This window comes from Protobothrops mucrosquamatus, unplaced genomic scaffold (assembly GCF_001527695.2).
Source record: "Protobothrops mucrosquamatus isolate PMUCROS unplaced genomic scaffold, P.Mucros_1.0 scaffold3965, whole genome shotgun sequence".
Lineage (NCBI taxonomy): Eukaryota > Metazoa > Chordata > Lepidosauria > Squamata > Viperidae > Protobothrops > Protobothrops mucrosquamatus.
The window spans coordinates 41248-63573 of NW_015389906.1; the positions used below are offsets into that span (position 1 = coordinate 41248).

Below are 22326 nucleotides of genomic sequence, written 5' to 3' on the forward strand. Positions count from 1 at the left end.
AAAATGTATGAAAGTATTGAACCTGAGTCTGCAATGAGGTTTAGAAAAAAATCAGTGAGATCTAAAGCAGGAACAGGCCATCTGTATGTAAACATATCTGATGACATACAAGATGGAAGACAGCAGTTCCTGAATGTCCAGCATGTAAAGATTGCTTAATGCACATAGGAGGAGAGATCATTTTTAACAACTTCACTGAGATGTTTTTAGGTTTCCATCCTCTGTAGCTGACAGTAACCCTCTATAAAATCAATGGATGTTACTTTGAGTAATCCAGAATAGAATAGAGCTGGAAGGGACCTTGGAGGTCTTCTAGTCCAGCCCCCTGCTCAAACAGGAGAACCTATACCATCTCAGACAGGTGATTGTCTAGCCCAGTGGTTCTCAACCTGTGGGTCGGGACCCCATTTGGGGTCGATCGACCATTTCATGGGGGTCACCAAGCAAGGCTGTCCGCCATTTTTTTTATCCGCCATTTTTCCCCCCTTTTCCGGCGGGTGCCTTACCTCCCTTGGGCTGGGCCAGCTGGTGGTCGGCCTGCTCCGTCTCTGTCGCTTGCCAGCTACGCCTCGGTCGGCGCAGGGGGCGGAACCACGCATACGTGGCGCTCCCGGGCAGGGAAAGTCCTCGACTTACGACCGGTTGGGTAGTCCTCGACTTACGACCGGTTTAGTCCTCGACTTACGACCGGTTTACTCCTCAACTTACGACCGGTTTAGTCCTCGACTTATGACTGGTTGGGGTCGCGGCATTAAAAAGGTTGAGAACCACTGGTCTAGCCTCTTTTTAAAAATCTCCCACGATTTCTGGAGGCAAGCTTTCTGTCAGGAAATTTTTGTTAGGAAGTTTCAACCTATAATCATATATAGGTTTGTTCTTTTACAGTGAATTTGAATATTATGGACCTTTAGATCTGGATATCAAATGAGGCAAAAAAATAAGATATATAAAACTCAGATGTAAATTACAAAGCTTATTTAGAGAGGCTGGTATAGAGTATATCTCAAAATTGTTAAGGAAATAGAAACCAAAATAAAAATATGACTTGGATGCTTATTTCCAATGAAATTTTCCCATAATAAAAATCATGTGAGGAAGATACAAGTTTCTCTAGGATTTTTAATTCATAAAATTTAAGAATATTGAAGCTAAAAACATGAACAAATAATCACATAAAAAACCTCCAGCCTAGAATAAGAATCTTTTTGGAGTGTGAAGTTCTTTACAGCTGATTTATCGACATTACAACATTATCAAGTCCCTGTTTTTAAATTAATTTTGATGAGGTCTAAACTATTTTCTGAATGAGTACAAAAATTCATCTCTAGTGGAATCTATTTCCTAACAAAGCAATTTCATAACATCTTTTTCCGCACTAAACAGGATTTCAGACTTTTACTTTTTTTATGTAAAGGAGCCAGTAAGTATATTGACAGAAGGACTAGAACAGCCAGACACAGAAGAGTTATACAATATTGCATTTTAATAGCTCATTAACAGAACAATGGTATAAACACATAGGACTTAAATGTAAAGATAAATTAAAATCAAATGAAATCTAATTTAATAAATTTAATAAAATTAAAATTGTGCTATTCAAAAAGCATTTAGAAACTATTAAACTGGAGTGCTGCTTTGTTTTATCCTACATTTACCAAAGATAAGGATCTTCCCTTTTATTTCCTATATTTGTCCCCAGTCCAACGTGCCACAAATATTCCTTCTGGCTCTTGTCCATGAAGTTTTCTTAAGAAATAAATTGATTCATGGAACACGTAGTATCATTGAGCATGTAGGACTTAATCAAGACAATCCTGTTGTGGACGAATGCTTTTCATTGCTGCAAGGGACGATGGCACATAAATACTTCTCTTTTTTTTTAACAGCCAGCATATATAGCAAATACCAATAACAAATAATGATCACTTCAGTGTGACTCCTTTTAAGCCAATTAAAAGCCAAGAAAGGAAAAGAGGAAGCTTTCCAAAACCTTTTTAAAAGTCTGTTGCAGAAGAGACAGCATACAGAGGAAGAAAATCTTTATGTTGGATGTGGGCATACAGCCTGAAGCGGGGAAAAGGATAGTTCAGTTAGCTCGGGCATCTCCACGAGCATTCAGAAAATAGAGGGGAAATCCACATTTGCCAAACTGATGTGAGTTTTGAATAAAAAGAACAACAGTCACAACTCTGGGTTTGCTTAACAAGAACAAAAATTCATGTGTGGCTTTATAGCAATGTGGAAATGTTGCCAATCCATTTCGGTAAAAACAGAATTCTGCAGTGTTTGCCTTAAACAGATTTAACAAGATGCTGTTGTGTTTACTGAATAGGGTACCATTAAACTAAATAAGGTAGTTCAGCTTTCTCAGCATTCTGGAAAGATTTTACTGGTATTGAACTAGCAAGCTGCAGAGAAGAGAAGCCGTTTTGGTAGAAGTGGCTTGTATTCCTGTTTTAAGACTGAGATAGGGCTGGGGCTGCTTCTGAAAGAGCCAGGTTGTCTTACCAAGAGCTCCACTACATTTTGTACAGTCCTAGCTGTGGTTCAGGCAGGCAGGAGTTAATGCCTGGGCTCTGTGCAGCAGCAGGTGGGTGGTCCCAAAGCCATCAGTCTCTCTGGAAGACTCTCTGGAAGGCTGACCAGGAAGCACAGTGGAGTAGAATGAGGGCCCAATGAGGCACAGCCCCTTTGCCTTGACAAGGCTGGGCTCCCCAGCACATGGACCGCCAGTGCACTGATGCTGTGTCACAGGGCTTGCATCCATAGCAGGCAGAAAAAGCAAGGCAGCTGATTTGGGGTAAGCATGTGCATGGGTGTGTGGATGGGAAATTGTCTCTGCTTTAGGAAAAACTGCTATTGCTTGGCACCCTTTCTGTGTGCTGGTCCATCTGTCACAACTGCATTTAGTGTGCTGGGTCTGGGTCTTATTAATGGGAGTCCCATGTGCGTGTCCTTTCTGTCATAGGCATGCTTGGTGTGACATATCTTTCTGTCCTGCCATCGGTGAGCTTTGTTTTCCACATCCGTCTACTGTCTGTAACTGTAGTTTCCCAATAGCTTATTTTTTGGCATAGAGGGTATTATGCTAACGTTGTTTTCCTTAGTGTTGGGATGGAAGAAATAGCTCCTTTGAAGGACTTAGTGTAGAGGCCAGCAGGGTAAGGGTGCCTATAGTTCTAGGATTTTGCAGGCTTATTTATGGGGATCTCTCTTCTGATCTCTGAAGTTCATCATTCTGTCAAATGTGCATTCAGGAACTAGATTTTCCCTGATGCAAGTAGAGTGTTCATACTTAGATGAGCCTTAGACCGTTAATAATGTTCCTAAGTGAAAAATGATAATTTGTGTCTAGGATGTGCTCTGGATAAATTGCACTGGTTTGGAATGACAGGGGTATATACCTGAGTTAAGGGCTGTGACTGCCAGTCTTACCAGAGAACAGCTAGAAAGTTGGGTAAGATTTTCTAAAGAAGCAACAGTTAATAGTTTATGGCAGTGTTACTTGCTGCTTGCCAAGAGTTTAAACTTCTGGGGTGAGGGACATCATATCACCAAGAGCAAAGGAAAATCCTTTTTTTGGATCAAAGGTTGGAACCAAATAAAGGTAGGCAAGACATTAGAAATTTAGACCATTTTGAATTTATCCCCTCTGTTTTGAGCATAGTGTTGCTGCCATAAGTCCAAAATGATAACATCCTGCCCCCCTGACTTTTTAGATTATATTGGAACCATTTCAAACGTAAAATGCAGTGCTTCACACAACCACCCATGTGACTTAGAGCAGAGGACAAACATTGAGATTGGACACTCAATATAGCTGCTGTCATCTATGGGAACTTGATTGCTCCATTCTTGCAGACCCAGACTGCACTTCTGTAAAAAAATATTGGTTTAATATTGGCATGAAGTAAAGCAGGAAAAAATACCCATAGGATGCTTTCATTTAAATAGGCACAGATGCATTTAATCTGTAGAAAGATGGCTTTATTACAGTCCAAGGCAATATTGGGTGATAAGGTTAACCCTCACATAAGCAACTTGCTTGGAAGGAAAAGAATGGATACTTTTAGAAATGCATGAATTTATTAGCAGCAGAAAAGAGAAAATGAGATTATGGGAGTTTGTGCTGCTGAAGAATTTTAGAAAAACCAATATTACTTCTTGAGAAATACTATAATCCACTCACTGAACTTCAACTGATTGGAAAGTTTATGTATATACATTGCAGTTTAGATATCAGTGTAAAAAAGAATAGGGAAATCAGAGATTTCAAATTTGCTTAGGTTTGGTCTCTCACTCCAAAAATATTTGGAGATGAGAATTATAAGAAATACTATAGATTTGGTTAGAATCAGGAAAAATTAAGAACTGTTCAACAATGGTGCTGTATTGACTGTCACCTGACACAGTGGATCCCCTGTTTGCTGGCGGCGGTTAATCAGAGGCTAGATGGTGATCTCTCATGAATCATCTAGTACAGTGGTTCTCAACCTGTGGGTCGGGACCCCATTTGGGGTCAATCGACCATTTCATGGGGGTCGCCAAGCAAGGCTGTCTGCCATTTTTTTTATCCGTCATTTTTTTGTCCGCCATTTTTTCCCCCCTTTTCCGGTGGGTTCCTTACCTCCCTTGGGCTGGGCCAGCTGGTGGTCGGCCTGCTCCGTCTCTGCCGCTTGCCAGCTACGCCTCGGCCGGCGCAGGGGGTGGAACCACGCATGCGCGGCGCTCCCGGGCAGGAAAAGTCCTCGACTTACGACTGGTTGGGTAGTCCTCGACTTACGACCGGTTTAGTCCTCGACTTACGACCGGTTTAGTCCTCGACTTACGACCGGTTTAGTCCTCGACTAACGACCGGTTGGGGTCGCGGCATTAAAAAGGTTGAGAACCACTGATCTAGTAGAGGATTGTTGCATTGGGTAGCAAACTGGACAAGATAAATTCTAAGGTCTCCTCCAAGATTATAGCATCTCCTTAAAGTTCTACCTTGTCTTTTTAAGGAACCTGTTTTGAGACATTGGAACTGTAAGGTTATTGGCCTAGGATTGCCCATTTGACTGGGAGGAGACGGCTGCATTTATAATACTTAAAACCAAATGTGTGCACAATTATCCTTTTCTATACCGTTGTGCTCTTTAATAAGGACCATGGAAACATCTGGCTTTAGTTTTATAGGGCACATTCATCATGTTTGTGTGTTTTCTTCTATATGTGATGCAAACCAGTTATTAAGTTCAGAGCAGATGCTGAACTTTCCCCTGTTGACTTGATGATCACCTCTTTTTAGCAGCACAGCTTGGCAGTGGAAAACATTGATATCCTAGAACCAGGGGTAGGCAACCTTGGCTCTTTTATGACTTGTGGACTTCAACTGCCAGAATTCCTGAGCCAGCCATGCTGAGGGGAAAGTGAGAGGTTTCCAAGCTGAGCCATGCTGGCTCAGGAATTCTGGGAGTTGAAGTCCACAAGTCATAAAAGAGCCAAGGTTGCCTACCACTGTCCTAGAAGGACAAGATGAAGCAAGGTGTAGAATCTGTTTTCACCCTCCTCAGATAAAAGAAATGTCCTTTTTTTTTTTACAGTTTCCCCCCCACACACACACACACATTCTTGGGGACACTTTGCCTTTCTTCTGAGGGTTTACAAAGAGGTTGAGAAACTTTATTGTAAAAAGATTGATGTAATGCCTAGGAATGAGATCAAAGTTATAGGGAAGAGGGGACATCACATAATTTCTCATTTAATTTTATAAAGCTCTCAGTCAGTTTTGAAAATGAATGTTGTTGGTCTGATAATAGTATCTAAACTACATGAACTATTTAAGCTAAACACCAAGGCTCTATACCTCTAACCCTTATGATGGAAAGGGAAGATGCTGCCTCTTTAAGACCATCCTCCTTTGTATTCTGTGGCTGCAGGAAGCTTGGCTTTAGGCTGATGTCCTCGTGTCCAACTACAAAGCAAAGAAGAGGCGCTTTCCTTGTTTGGCTTCTCTGTTCCAGCAGTCACACAATGAAGCCTTGTTGTGTCAGGAACTCTGCTCTCTGAATTGGCTTTGACTAGAGAGATTTGACTTCCCACTCCTAATTGGAAATCTGTACTCCCATTAGGACACATTCCCCATTGCTCGCTGTACTCCCCCACCAAATACCACGAGGATTTTGCCAGGTAGAGTGATAATATATTTTCTGATTGGCTACACCCACTGTTGGTCTTCCCCATCTGACATCCTAATATTAATCTAGGAGTTCCATCTTGACTCTTACTTCAAACCAATTTAACCAGCAAAAATCCTGAGTCAAGTCAAGGCATCTTGCATCTGTAATGATGAGAATGTGGTTGAACTTCTTTAGTGACATTTGCAGGCTGTCTTATGATGCTGGCTGCATATGTGAAAGTCTGTGTATGCCACTGTGCAGATGTAGGTCAGAATTCTGGAATGAACTGGCTCTTTCAGCTACCACGTGCTGCCTCTTCCATGGGGTATCTTTGATAGATAGGATGCTCAAGTTCTGATTTTTGCTAAGAATCCTGGGGCACCATGCTTCCTCCATTTACTGGACTCATGAATATAAGAAAGATAAATTATCCCTTTTACATGTCCTTGCAGTAGGCATAAAGCCAGTAGATGCAAAGCATTTCTACACAGAGCCATTGTGCATAACTCTAGTACTGCTTCTAGGGTCAACCAGATTAACTGTTAAAAAGATTGCAGTGGGATTAATCAAGCTACTTCTGAAGATAGGACACAGCTGTGTGCATATGATTGCAGTTCACCACCACCTGATGCAGATCTGTATATCCTAATTCACTCTGAAAAGTTGAAGCTGTTCGAGGAGTCTTCTGAAGAATAGAATTGTATGTGATTTATGATTTGTATCTGGAGCAGATTTGGGTCATTTGCAATACCAACCCATTACTAACAACCCGATTTGTATTAAACAGATCTACAGTATCAGCCATCCTTCTTGGGATTAGCATTCTAAACCTGCTGGTGTGAATCTAGATTTGTGAAAGGAGAGATTGATGCAGAAGCTAATGTTAGACTGACATGCTTTGTAAAAGTTAGAGCTGAGAAAGGATCATGCAGTTTATAATAAAAGAATAATATATGTCTCAGGGTGTGGCAGCTCTTCTGCCACTGCCTTATCTTAAAGGCACAAATTACATGCAGTGAAATTCTCCGCTTTGTGAAATGGTGATATTATCCATTCTGCACAACATTATAGAAAAAAAATGCATTCTCATTTGGAGTCTTGAGCAGGTCATTCTCCTAAGAGTGTTGAATGTATCTTGAGACTTTCACAGTTTCAGTGAATGTCACATAGTTTTATATGGTTCCCCCCCCCCCTTCTTAAAAAATACAGTAATGCCTTCTAATTCTTGTCCCAGGTATTTCAAATCCCGGATTTGTGGCATTTGTGCTGTATTCAAGGTGTGAACTTAGAATTTGTGATCTAATACAGGCTTCTCTAACCTAATTTGCAAAATCTGATATTGCCATTTTATGTTTGCAAGAAGAAGAAAAATCATGGCCTAAGAGAGCTTGATTCTGCTTGCTGGTAAAATTAAATAACATTTTCCTTGCATGTCAAATCACCATTAAAATTGTTCCCCATCCCCCAAAGAAACCTTAAAACATTTCTTCCAAAGTGCAAATATACGCTGTAATGCTAAGTCTTAAGAATCTTTATTTTATTGTTATTGTTATGCCCAGAAGGTAATACGGTAATGAAGCATATTGAGCAGAAAGAAATCAGATTTACAATAAATCTTTTTGACATTTTGTATTATAAGTCCAGGATCCACTTCTCATTTTCTGAAAGTATTATTTTTGATCAGATTAAAGAATCTCTCTAGTCCAGCATTTTTGCACTTTTTGGGGGCCACTGGGAAACTTGTAAACTCAAGACTGAAAGATAAGTAAAATGACTAGAATGTGTGCAAGAGGGCATATGTTGTGTACCCCAAAGTTTTATAGCATAATCTGGTGATAGAAAGCTGTGCACCTATAATGGCAGGGACTTGTCATTTCTCAAAGAACAAATTGGGTCATTACATTGATCAAGAATTGACAGCCTTTATGGACAGAGATCTATCTACCTTAGGCTTTCAAGGGGCAGAGGGTCCCACTCAACAAAGGAATGGGCCAGAATAAAAATTGAATGTACATTCTTTTTACTTTAAATTACATTAATTAAATATTGGTGTAAGGGAACTACATGCACAGTGTTTAGGAATCTTTTTCCTTTTCATGGTATGCTTTGGATGGCCTCTCTGGGATCCACGGCTTTGGGAGTCTATCAACCATCCTGTGATATTAGTTTGTTCTCCTCTAATATAGATTTTTTTTACATTGTAATATTTGTGCTCTCTCACTGAACCTGAGTGAATGTTAAGGCTTTCATATGAGAAGTTTTGGGGGTGCCAAGGTTTAATCCAGAATGTAGTATCCTTGGCCGTGGAAGAACATTTCTATGATCATGTATACACAACACACACATACAACACCCCTGCCCTTGGTCTAGTAAGAGAAGAATATTGAGCAATCTCCACCCTTTGCTTAGGCATTCTTGATAGTCTTTGTTCTTTTCAGTCCTTTCTTTTCTATACCTCTTTGACACACAAGGAACCACTGAATTCATAGAAATCTTTCCTCAAGTTTTACAGTTCTGAGGGAACCTATAAGACTATCCAGACCAACCCCAAACCTAGAGCATAACTCTTTGTTTCTTCTTGCAGTACCAACCGACCTGACCCCTGAAGAGTGTCAAGAATTGGAGAACATCCGTCGGCGGAAACAGGAGCTGCTGGCAGACATACAGGTGTGTGAAGAAAGGACAGGAGAATAGAAGTGCAATTCAGCAAGCCATAACTCAGGTTAAAGGTCATGTCTCGGGAGCACCTGCCTGAAATGAGTTGCTGAAAGTTAAAATATGGAGGGTGGGAATGGTTTGGCTCCACATAAACAGTTTTCTGCAGAAGAGATGAAGCAGTTGTCAAATTAATAGGTTTTGGTGTGCCACATTTCTGACAAGGGTAACCCTTTTTTTACATGTTCACATTCTTCGTCTAAGATGAGTTAATCCCTGTTTTGGGATACAGCTCTCTCTGAATCCCTGGCACTTTTGTTCCGGCTGCTCATCCCTATTCCTTTTGGGACTTAATTGTTTGCTGTGTTGTTACTCAGTGCAAAGATAAACTAAATTTACAGATGTGCAAGTTTCCCTTCCCATGCCTCTTTGTTTACCTTGCCCCTTAGTAATTATAGCCCAACTCTCAGACATTGTAAATTGAAGCCAGTGATTCTATCTGTGGGTGAGTTTTCTTTTTTAAAAAATTAAAAATTGGTGATTTCAATTTCCCTGATTTCCTCTGGGTAGGTGGTCCTGAGAGTTTGTACAGTGAGGATCTTGAGCTGTAATATTGCAGATGAGTGGGCAGCCATGACTCTGAACACTAAGGAAAGGGAGGTGCAAAATGACAAGGAGATCCAATTGCACAGCATAGCTCCCAAGTTATTCCCCCCCCCCCAACTTCAATCTCCATTCTGGCCTGTCAAAGAAGTGAGGAGATGTTTTATCTCCCTTCTCTCCTGTCCCCCTGTCTTTCAGCTCTCTCTTCTTTCCCTATCAGACAAGATAGAGCCATTTTTTTAAATTTGCATTTTCCCCCAAGAAATTGTACCTTTTGAAAGGTGGCTTTATTGCATCCCGTCCCACTCACTGCATTATCTACTAGCCAGATAGATCTGCTTTTGGCTCTGTCAGGAGCCGTCTGTTCCCTGTAGCAACTTGCTCCTTGGAGCTTTGCTTTGGCACGGATGCTCTTCAAGCCCATCAGCAATAAATAAAACAGCAGCAGGGGCTAATCACTGACATGTGCTGGACGCTTGCTAATGGGATTAGCCCAGTAACTGTGTTAGCCCCAGGGGTTTATCTTCTTCCTTCCGCTGAGAGAAGATTGGCCTGCTGGTGGCTCAGTTGTCCTCAGAGCCAAGACAGAGAGACTTGCTTCATTTTGGCCACCCTAGCCTAAACTTTGGGCTGCAGAAGATGGGCAGTGAAGGAACAATGTCTCTTGGCTTTAAAGGAGCCACAGGGGTCAGATTGTTAGTTCTGTAGCTGCAATTGGGATATTGGATGCTTCTAAATCTCAGCTTACTATACTCTTGTCTTTTAGTGGCAGCATGAATTTGGTTGTTCTTTTCTATGTTCTGTAAGTGTGCCTTTTCTTCTCTTCTCTTGCCCCTCCACTGAACATTCTCAGGTCTGAATTGGAAATTTGAAAAAGGTGAAACTGGTATAAAATAGAGTTCAGGCAAAGCTGATATAATAAAACTTGTTCTCCATTCTGAGGTTAAAAATAAATGTTAACTTCCTCCCTGGCTCAGGTTGATCAAAAGCGTCACTTCATTACTTATTCCATGATTTCCCCCCTTGTTCTTCTATACAGCGTCTGAAAGATGAGATAGCAGAAGTCACTAATGAAATTGAGAACCTGGGCTCCACAGAAGAGAGGTGAGTCCTGATGGAGAAGTGGGAAGGTGAAATTTGCTGGCATTTCACTATTTTTGGAATGAATATTGGAAAGAAAGAAGTAGTCACTCTAGCAAAATCCCTAATCTGTTGAAACTAAATCCTGTTGTTAGTGGCTATTGTGGACCATTGATTGATTGATTTGGAAAATTTAAATGGCTGCCGTATCTTACATAAGAACTTGGGTGACTAATAGCAGTCAATTAGAACAATACAATAAATCCTTCATAAATAAAACCAAAAACAATTTGCCTACTGAATGAAAACATTCCATTTTCTAGGAATTCAGTGTCTGATTTTTAATCTAAATAACAAATATGCCTTTCTGTATATGCAGCACGTTAGTGCTTATGTTGTTAAAAAAAACATTTTTGGAAGTTTTTCCTCATGAAAATATTCAGTGACATTGAGAGTTTTGCTGACTTCAGTTTTCTGAGAAATGAATCTTGTTACCTAATTCCCTGATAGGTTTGAAAGTGAATGTTCATCTTGTTATAGAAATTAGGAATTTGCTTGTGTTTAGAGGCTTTAGATTGGGCCTTAAAGCCTTTCAGGGGCATTAGAATCACAGTATCAACTATTGAACAGCACGGGATGAGAATGTGTTTGTTAAGCTTGCAGTTAGAATGCAAGATGGAGAAAAAGGTTAATTGTATTGCAAGCAGAGATTGTATCAGAAGTAGTGTCCACATGTTGGTTTGTAATAAAGGAGACTGAGCAACCTTTTTGTGTTACCTAGGAAAAACATGCAGAGAAACAAGCAAGTGGCAATGGGCAGGAAGAAATTCAACATGGATCCTAAGAAGGTAAATGAGACTACTTTCTTGGTGTTGTATTAATAGCAACTATACACCAGGCAAAATCCTGCATTATCAACAGGATTAAAGGATGTGATCCCAAATTGGCTATATCAAGTTGGGCCTTACTTATATTCGTGTTTATCTCTATTTTTCCTTCTTCCCCCAAATTATCTGCTAAACCTCTTGGAACAATTCCTCCCCCAAGGATTCTTTGGAAATAAGCAATAAGGTCTGTAATTTCCCTTCTCCATCCAGGAGAATTTAAGGGTGAGGCTGTTTCTTAAAAGCAGAACTCATTTTAACACAGCTTAATACAACCCTAACACAGCTGGGATTTCAGTTTGTTAGGCCTTCTGATAGCTTATCATGATGATGGAAAAAGTGTGACATTTGGGATAAATCATGTGTAGTGAGTCAAGCAATCATTTCAAACTAACTTCAGCTGCAGAATTCATTAAGTGAGTTTAAGGAAATTATTGTTATATTGATTGCAGACTCCTCCAACTCCTTGCAGTCTCTTGTGCTTGAAATAGATATCAATTAGGATAATTTGAAATTGAATGGCAGATGTTACAGGTTCTTATTTCTATGCTCTCACATAGCAAATGTTTGAAGCACTTTCTCTCCCCTCCCCTGGGTTTGCAGGGAATTCAGTTCCTCATAGAGAATGACCTTTTGAAGAATACCTGTGAAGACATTGCTCAGTTCCTCTACAAGGGGGAAGGACTCAACAAGACTGCCATTGGTGACTACCTGGGGGAAAGGTAATTAACCAGGTCATATTATTGAGAATGGAATGTAGGTTAATCTTTACACATTGTTTTTCTTTCTTAATGTTTAGAGAAAGCGCCAAACTCAGCAGAAGAGTACAGGTAGTCCTTGACTTACAATCATTTGTTTAGTGACCGTTTGAAGTTACAACGGCACTGAAAAAAAGTGACTTATGAGTGTTTTTCACACTTACAACCATTGCTGCATCTCCATGGTTTTGTGATCAAAATTCAGATGCCTGGCAACTGGTTCAAAATTATGCAGTTGCAAGATCCCAGGGCAATGAGTTCATCTTTTTCAGCCTTCTGACAAGCAAAGTCAATGGGAAAGCCAGATTCACTTTACAACCATGTAACTAACTTAACAGCTGAAATGATTCACTTGGCAAAGATCATAAAATTGGGCAAAACTCATTTAATAACTGCCTCAGCAACAGAAATTTTGGGCTCAGTTGTACTTGTAAGTTGAGGACTATCTGTGTGTAGTCTGTACTCAGAAAGGAGGAAATAGGAAGATCCTTATGATTTAGGGATCATCAGAGTAGCAACTCTAAGTTACATGGATTCAGCATATAATTATTAGGCAGGAGGAACAAACACAGACCTTAACTATAATCAAGCTCTGTCACCTGTATATGATGTAATCCAGGGGTGTCAAACTCAAGTTCATTGAGGGCCGCCTCAGCATTGCCGTTGCCCTCAGGGGTCTGGGTGGGTGTGGCCAGGGTAGGTGCGGCCTACTGGGTGGGTGTGGATGGAGTGGGCGTGGCCTACTGGGTGGGCGTGGCCAGCTCTACATCGCTCACATCAAGGGTGCCTGTGGGGGCCAGGGCAGGAGTGGGGCAGATCTGAGGGTCTCTGGCAAAAGGGGGTGGGACCAGGGCAAGTGCCAAGGCATGGACCACTGGAGGAGCCTCACGGTTCCTCTCAGGCCATGCGGGGGGAGGGCTGGATGGTGGTGCGGGCTGCCCGGAGTCCTGGGCAGCAGAGGTCAAATGCCCAGCCTGGCCCTCGAGCACCCACGGCACCAAGCCCAGTCCCACTTGCCCAAGGGGGCGCTCAGCTGCTCTTATCTCCTCCTCAAGGCTGCTGCTGCTGTGTTTGCTCTCCTTAGCCAGGTTGCTCATGATGGGTAAAGGGCAAAGTCAGAGGAAGGCCCATTCCCTCTCCATGGGAGGAGACCCAGCTTTGTATCCAAAGCTTCCTTAGCAATAGGATGGGAGACCCCCAGGATAGGCCAGGAGGAGGGGGCAAGAGGATGGTGAAAGGGCAGCAGGGCAGGACTAAGGTAGGACTTCCCTCAGACCCTCCCTCTCCTTTCCTTCTTTCCCTCCTTCTTTCCTAAGTACAGAATGGTGGGAAGATATTTGAGATGAGGAAGAAAAACAGGCAAGAAACGCAGCTGGGTAGGTGTCACCCTTCGTGAGGAATGAAGAAATGCACTGTCGCCTGGAAGTGGCCAGCGCGATGGTGCATTTCTTCATTCCTCACAAAGGTGACACTCCCCAGCATGCACCCAGAGGACGAGGACGACATGGCAGGGGCTGGTTCCTTGCTGTTTCCAGATGGCCTTGTGGAGCTAAGACTGAATGCATTTCAGCATAGATGGCTACCATAAAATTGTACATTGGCTCCTGGCCAGCCTGGGCCAGGGCCAAGGCAATGGGGGCTGTTCCCTCACTGTTTCCAGGATGGCTTCGTGAGCCACATGAAACCACTTTGCAGGCTGCATCCGGCCCCCGGGCCTTGTGTTTGACATGTCTGATGTAATCTATAACAAGTAATAAATCGCTCAGTCCAGAATTTCAATGTATTCTGTTTCCTTCCCTCAGAGATGAGTTTAATATCCAAGTATTACATTCTTTTGTGGAGCTGCACGAGTTTACAGATCTCAACCTTGTACAGGCACTGCGGTGAGTGACAGAGGAAGAGATTATAATATTAGACAGATGCAAGTCTTATGTGTCTGTAGGTGTAACTGTAGATCGTGTTTTATTTCCCATGGTTTTGGATTAACTAGCATCTTTCATGTCTGGAGAGCCAGTTTGGTGTAGTGGTTAAAGGTACTAGGCTAGAGACTGGGAGACCATGAGTTCTAAACCTACCTTAGGCACAAAGCCAGCTATGTGATTTGGAGCCTGTCAACCTCTCAATGTTGGGAAACTCCCAGCCAGGCAGGAAGGAGGGGTCAGGTGAGGAACTAGCCTTGAGTTCTTGAATAGCCACAAAAGGCATAAGCCTGACTCACCCGAAGTTTCATGGAACCTTATATCTGGTTGTTCCCAAGAGAAGGCAAGTAGTCTGGAGAGATTCTTGTATTATAGGTAGAACACAGTGAAGTTGCTGACTTGGACCCTTCACTAATGGATCTGTTGTTGACACTCCTAATCCTAAAACTGAGGGAATGGCAAACCACATCACAATGACTGAAAAACTGACTCAAAGGCACACCCACACACAAACCACAATAGATGATTATACAGCGTGTTGGCTGGGGCTATGGGAGTTACTGGGGGTCTGGTAGCACTTGAAAGTCCAGATCTGCTCTGTTCCTGATGTAGCCTGTGGGTAGAGGTGTGGGGAAAGTTTTGAATTCTATTTCAGCCTCAAAACAGGTTTTTCTGATCATACCAGAAGTATGCCAATGCTTTGTTGACAATTCTGCAGCATTCCTGCCTTGAATCAGCCTTATTTTTCCCAACACTTTCTTTATCAAGCTAACATCAATCAGATATGCTGGCTTTGTAACTTGTCAGAATTCCCAGCTGGTTGCTTCTGTAGGCAAGAAATTCTAAGAGTTGTATTTCCAACACTTTGCCAGGGGAAAGATAAATGGAATATTATTTGTGCTATAGCTTTCCTCACAACTGTACAGTGCAGAAATGGACATATAGGCTAAATTTTCATTGCCCTCACAGGCAATTCCTTTGGAGCTTTCGGTTGCCAGGTGAAGCGCAGAAAATTGACCGGATGATGGAAGCATTTGCACAACGGTACTGTCAATGCAACCCTGGTGTGTTTCAATCAACAGGTAAGTGAACAACTACCTCCAGAAGTTGTGGGAGCTCCAACACTGGAGGTTTTTAAGATGAGATTGGACATCTGTCTGAAATGATGTAGGCTTTCCTGCCTAAGCAGGAGGTTGGACTAGAAGACCTCCAAGGTCCCTTCTGACTCTGTTATTCTGTTAATTGTCACTTTAAGTTGTGCAGTATGTGCAAAGTGAAATTAATCACTAAGATTTCTAGAAAAAAACTGCCTTCTGGTTTACAGTGCTGAACCTTCAAGTTCACTGATGAAATTAGAGAAGGCTTAACACTGAAATGAACGAAGATGGAACCAAAGAACTAAAAATGTTCTCATTCTTTGTTTCTGGTCTAACTGAAACGGGGTAATAATGCCCCCTTTTAAAAAAGATAGTGGTAATACTTGTGAATGATCCAGGAATTCCAGAATTTGAAACATAGAGCTCAGTTATGCTTCTTAATTAGCTGTTGATATTTTTGTTTGCATGCTATCGCACGCTTCAAAATCTAAGGGACTGGTTTGGACAAAACTCAGCAGCACTTTTTCGTGCGGCTGCTGATAAAAACAGGATCGCCAACATGATCTCCAACCTCCGATAACGGATATGGCACAAGAAGAAGAAGAAGAATGCTATCGTATAACAAAGGATCTCAGAGAAATTTATAACAATTAACTTAGCAACCGAGTTACCTTGTGATCATATGGGCAGCAAATTTAATAAATAAATACAAAAATTAAGCGTGAAATCATATTCAAAAACATTAACAATGTAGAGAAAATGAAAAAAAAACCTTTGATGTCAAGTAAAAACAGATCTTAGCTGAGTTATTTAAAAGGTGGTGGGCACCATGATCACTACCCCAGTCTTCATTGCCCCTAGAAGGCATATTTCTGGAAAAGCTATTTCTTAAGCATACTATTACTCAACATCCCTCTCCCTTACTAGCTACTTATTTAGGCACACACAGCCTTTGAAGAAATGAGTAAGTCTTATGTGAGAGCCAACTTGGTGTAATGGTTAAGGCATCAGGCTAGAACCCAGGACACTTTTCTAGCCCCACCTTAGGTTTGAAAGCCAGACAGGTGTTGGGGCCGGTCACTCACTCTCAGCCTAATCCATCTCACAGGATTGTTGTTGTGGAGAAAATAGGATGAGAAAGGAATGTTACATATGTTCACCACCTTGAGTGGACATAAAAATATTAAATGCAGGAAATAAACAAACAAATAAATGGTAGAAGGCAATATTTCAGGTAAAGTGACCCCAATTGGCTTAAAGTTTCAAAAGACTTTAAAAGTCAATCTGGGTTCTACAAGTAGTCCTCAGTTTACAATCTTTCCTTTAATGTCCATTTGAAGTTACAACTGCACTGAAAAAAGTGAGTTACAGTCACAATTTTAGAACCATTTCAGCATCCCCCTGGTCACATGATCAAAACACGGGTGCTTGGCGTGCTTGCTTCGGCAGCACATATACTAAAACACGGGTGCTTGGCAACCGGCATGAATTTACAATGGCTGCAGTATCCTGGAATCACGTGATTGTCACTTGCAATCTTCCCGGCTGGTTTCTGACAAGCAAAATCAATGGGGGGAAATCAGATTTGCTTAACGGTCATGTAATGCAGTGAATTCACTTAACCATGGCAAGAAAGGTTTACAGAATTGGGTGTGACTCACTTAACAACTGACTTGCTTAGTAATGGAAATTCTAGTCCCAATTGTGGCCATGCGTCGAGGACTACCCATAGGCTCTAATGTGGATGCGATCTTATGCTTCTATACTGTATAATCCAAACTATATTCCCAAATTGGCTTGAATCTCCTGTTCCCTTTTCTTTCTGTGCCAGATACCTGTTATGTACTTTCCTTTGCCATTATCATGCTGAATACCAGTTTGCATAATCCCAACGTGAAGGACAAGCCCACCGTGGAGCGCTTCATCGCTATGAACCGTGGCATCAATGATGGCGGAGACCTGCCTGAGGAATTACTCAGGGTGAGTTTTGTGGGAAGAGAAGAGACTGGAAATCTGTGGCTAGGCCATAATGGAGAACCCCGTGGGTGTGGTGAGTCACCGGAACAGAGGGCCTACTGTCTGTCTGTCTGCCTGGCAGGCTCTCCCAGGACCCAGGAACAGATCAGGGTTGAATCTACCTTGGTCTTCCCGATATCTCCTGCTCAAATACTGAGCTTCCAAACTCAGTCACGGTTCTTGGGAAGTAGAAAGTGCACTAGTACGTATTGAAAAGGTGGTGCAGAGCCTTTCCGTGGAAGTGATCCACCACATGTTNCAATTCCTCCCCCAAGGATTCTTTGGAAATAAGCAATAAGGTCTGTAATTTCCCTTCTCCATCCAGGAGAATTTAAGGGTGAGGCTGTTTCTTAAAAGCAGAACTCATTTTAACACAGCTTAATACAACCCTAACACAGCTGGGATTTCAGTTTGTTAGGCCTTCTGATAGCTTATCATGATGATGGAAAAAGTGTGACCTTTGGGATAAATCATGTGTAGTGAGTCAAGCAATCATTTCAAACTAACTTCAGCTGCAGAATTCATTAAGTGAGTTTAAGGAAATTATTGTTATATTGATTGCAGACTCCTCCAACTCCTTGCAGTCCCTTGTGCTTGAAATAGATATCAATTAGGATAATTTGAAATTGAATGGCAGATGTTACAGGTTCTTATTTCTATGCTCTCACATAGCAAATGTTTGAAGAGCTTTCTTCCCCCCCCCCTGGGTTTGCAGGGAATTCAGTTCCTCATAGAGAATGACCTTTTGAAGAATACCTGTGAAGACATTGCCCAGTTCCTCTACAAGGGGGAAGGACTCAACAAGACTGCCATTGGTGACTACCTGGGGGAAAGGTAATTAACCAGGTCATATTATTGAGAATGGAATGTAAGTTAATCTTTACACATTGTTTTTCTTTCTTAATGTTTAGAGAAAGCGCCAAACTCAGCAGAAGAGTACAGGTAGTCCTTGACTTACAATCATTTGTTTAGTGACCGTTTGAAGTTACAACAGCACTGAAAAAAGTGACTTATGAGTATTTTTCACACTTACAACCATTGCTGCATCTCCATGGTCTTGTGATCAAAATTCAGATGCCTGGCAACTGGTTCAAAATTATGCAGTTGCAGGATCCCAGGGCAATGAGTTCATCTTTTTCAGCCTTCTGACAAGCAAAGTCAATGGGAAAGCCAGATTCACTTTACAACCATGTTACTAACTTAACATCTGAAATGATTCACTTGGCAAAGATCATAAAATTGGGCAAAATTCATTTAATAACTGCCTCAGCAACAGAAAATTTGGGCTCAGTTGTACTTGTAAGTTGAGGACTATCTCTGTGTAGTCTGTACTCAGAAAGGAGGAAATAGGAAGATCCTTATGATTTAGGGACCATCAGAGTAGCAACTCTAAGTTACATGGATTCAGCATATAATTATTAGGCAGGAGGAACAAACACAGACCTTAACTATAATCAAGCTCTGTCACCTGTATATGATGTAATCCAGGGGTGTCAAACTCAACTTCATTGAAGGCCTCATCAGCATTGCCGTTGCCCTCAGGGGGCTGGGTGGGTGTGGCCAGGGTGGATGCGGCCTACTGGGTGGGCGTGGATGGAGTGGGTGTGGCCTACTGGGTAGGCGTGGCCAGCTCTACATCGTTCACGTCAAGGGTGCCTGTGTGGGCCTGGGCAGGAGTGGGACAGATCTGAGGATCTCTGGCAGAAGGGGGTGGGACCAGGGCAAGTGCCAAGGCATGGTCCACTGGAGGAGCCTCACTGTTCCTCTCAGGCCATGCGGGGGGGGCTGGATGGTGGTGCGGGCTGCCCGGAGCCATGGACAGCAGAGGTCAAACACCCAGCCTGGCCCTCGAGCACCCATGGCACCAAGCCCAGTCCCACTTGCCCAAGGGGGTGCCCAGCTGCTCTTACCTCCTCCTCAAGGCTGCTGCTGCTGTGCTTGCTCTCCTTAGCCACATTGCTCATGATGGGTACAAGGGCAAAGTCAGAGGGAGGCCCATTCCCTCTCCATGGGAGGAGACCCGGCTTTGTATTCAAAGCTTCCTTAGCAATAGGATGGGAGACCACCAGGATAGGCCAGGAGGAGGGGGCAAGAGGATGGTGAAAGGGCAGCAGGGCAGGACTAAGGTAGGACTTCCCTCAGATCCTCCCTCTCCTTTCCTTCTTTCCCTCCTTCTTTCCTAAGTACAGAGTGATGGGAAAATATTTGAGATGAGGGAGGAAGAAAAACAGGCAAGAAACGCAGCTGGGTAGGTGTCACCCTTCGTGAGGAATGAAGAAATCCACCGTCGCCTGGAAGTGGCCAGCGCGATGGTGCATTTCTTCATTCCTCACAAAGTGACACTCCCCAGCATGCACCCAGGGGGCGAGGCCGACATGGCAGGGGTTGGTTCCTCGCTGTTTCCAGACGGCCTTGTGGAGCTAAGACTGAATGCGTTTCAGCATAGATGGCTACCATAAAATTGTACATTGGCTCCCGGCCAGCCTGGGCCAGGGCCAAGGCAACGGGGGCTGTTCCCTCACTGTTTCCAGGATGGCTTCGTGGGCCACATGAAACCACTTCGCGGGCCGCATCCGGCCCCTGGGCCTTGTGTTTGACATGTCTGATATAATCTATAACAAGTAATAAATTGCTCAGTCCAGAATTTCAATGTATTCTGTTTCCTTCCCTCAGAGATGAGTTTAATATCCAAGTATTACATTCTTTTGTGGAGCTGCACGAGTTTACAGATCTCAACCTTGTACAGGCACTGCGGTGAGTGACAGAGGAAGAGATTATAATATTAGCAGATGCAAGTCTTATGTGTCTGTAGGTGTAACTGTAGATCGTGTTTTGTTTCCCATGGTTTTGGATTAACTAGCATCTTTCATGTCTGGAGAGCCAGTTTGGTGTAGTGGTTAAAGGTACTAGGCTAGAGACTGGGAGACCATGAGTTCTAAACCTACCTTAGGCACAAAGCCAACTATGTGATTTGGAGCCTGTCAACCTCTCAATGTTGGGAAACTCCCAGCCAGGCAGGAAGGAGGGGTCAGGTGAGGAACTAGCCTTGAGTTCTTGAATAGCCACAAAAGGCATAAGCCTGACTCACCCGAAGTTTCATGGAACCTTATATCTGGTTGTTCCCAAGAGAAGGCAAGTAGTCTGGAGAGATTCTTGTATTATAGGTAGAACACAGTGAAGTTGCTGACTTGGACCCTTCACTAATGGATCTGTTGTTGACACTCCTAATCCTAAAACTGAGGGAATGGCAAACCACATCACAATGACTGAAAAACTGACTCAAAGGCACACCCACACACAAACCACAATCCATGATTATACAGCGTGTTGGCTGGGGCTATGGGAGTTACTGGGGGTCTGGTAGCACTTGAAAGTCCAGATCTGCTCTGTTCCTGATGTAGCCTGTGGGTAGAGGTGTGGGGAAAGTTTTGAATTCTATTTCAGCCTCAAAACAGGTTTTTCTGATCATACCAGAAGTATGCCAATGCTTTGTTGACAATTCTGCAGCATTCCTGCCTTGAATCAGTCTTATTTTTCCCAACACTTTCTTTATCAAGCTAGCATCAATCAGATATGCTGGCTTTGTAACTTGTCAGAATTCCCAGCTGGTTGCTTCTGTAGGCAAGAAATTCTAAGAGTTGTATTTCCAACACTTTGCCAGGGGAAAGATAAATGGAATATTATTTGTGCTATAGCTTTCCTCACAACTGTACAGTGCAGAAATGGACATATAGGCTAAATTTTCATTGCCCTCACAGGCAATTCCTTTGGAGCTTTCGGTTGCCAGGTGAAGCGCAGAAAATTGACCGGATGATGGAAGCATTTGCACAACGGTACTGTCAATGCAACCCTGGTGTGTTTCAATCAACAGGTAAGTGAACAACTACCTCCAGAAGTTGTGGGAGCTCCAACACTGGAGGTTTTTAAGATGAGATTGGACATTTGTCTGAAATGATGTAGGCTTTCCTGCCTAAGCAGGAGGTTGGACTAGAAGACCTCCAAGGTCCCTTCTGACTCTGTTATTCTGTTAATTGTCACTTTAAGTTGTGCAGTATGTGCAAAGTGAAATTAATCACTAAGATTTCTAGAAAAAAACTGCCTTCTGGTTTACAGTGCTGAACCTTCAAGTTCACTGATGAAATTAGAGAAGGCTTAACACTGAAATGAACGAAGATGGAACCAAAGAACTAAAAATGTTCTCATTCTTTGTTTCTGGTCTAACTGAAACGGGGTAATAATGCCCCCTTTTAAAAAAGGTAGTGGTAATACTTGCGAATGATCCAGGAATTCCAGAATTTGAAACATAGAGCTCAGTTATGCTTCTTAATTTGCTGTTGATATTTTTGTTTGCATGCTATCGCACGCTTCAAAATCTAAGGGATTGGTTTGGACAAAACTCAGCAGCACTTTTTCATGCGGCTGCTGATAAAAACAGGATCGCCAACATGATCACCAACCTCCGATAATGGATATGGCACAAGAAGAAGAAGAAAAATGCTATCGTATAACAAAGGATCTCAGAGAAATTTATAACAATTAACTTAGCAACCGAGTTACCTTGTGATCATATGGGCAGCAAATTTAATAAATAAATACAAAAATTAAGCGTGAAATCATATTCAAAAACATTAACAATGTAGAGAAAATGAAAAAAAAACCTTTGATGTCAAGTAAAAACAGATCTTAGCTGAGTTATTTAAAAGGTGGTGGGCACCATCACCACCACCCCAGTCTTCATTGTCCCTAGAAGGCATATTTCTGGAAAAGCTATTTCTTAAGCATACTATTACTCAACATCCCTCTCCCTTACTAGCTACTTATTTAGGCACACACAGCCTTTGAAGAAATGAGTAAGTCTTATGTGAGAGCCAACTTGGTGTAATGGTTAAGGCATCAGGCTAGAACCCAGGACACTTTTCCAGCCCCACCTTAGGTGTGAAAACCAGACAGGTGTTGGGGCCAGTCACTCTCTCTCAGCCCAATCCATCTCACAGGATTGTTGTGGAGAAAATAGGATGAGAAAGGAATGTTATATATGTTCACCACCTTGAGTGAACATAAAAATATTAAATGCAGGAAATAAACAAATAAATGGTAGAAGGCAATATTTCAGGTAAAGTGACCCCAATTGGCTGAGAGTTTCAAAAGACTTTAAA

The 22326-nt window shown here is 42.3% G+C and overlaps 1 protein-coding gene across 1 annotated transcript in view; it reads left to right on the forward strand.

Moving 5' to 3' along the window:
• Nucleotides 1–21049, forward strand: part of LOC107298435 (cytohesin-1-like) — a 30896-nt gene extending 9847 nt beyond the window's left edge. The window contains exons 2-11 of the mRNA XM_015827815.1: nt 8743–8825; nt 10456–10520; nt 11278–11344; nt 11984–12102; nt 13941–14021; nt 15027–15139; nt 16986–17143; nt 17886–18004; nt 19844–19924; nt 20929–21049. Coding sequence (XP_015683301.1) covers nt 8743–8825; nt 10456–10520; nt 11278–11344; nt 11984–12102; nt 13941–14021; nt 15027–15139; nt 16986–17143; nt 17886–18004; nt 19844–19924; nt 20929–21049 — 1007 coding nt within the window. The remainder of the gene's footprint in view (nt 1–8742; nt 8826–10455; nt 10521–11277; nt 11345–11983; nt 12103–13940; nt 14022–15026; nt 15140–16985; nt 17144–17885; nt 18005–19843; nt 19925–20928) is intronic.
• Nucleotides 21050–22326: the final 1277 nt, after the last annotated feature.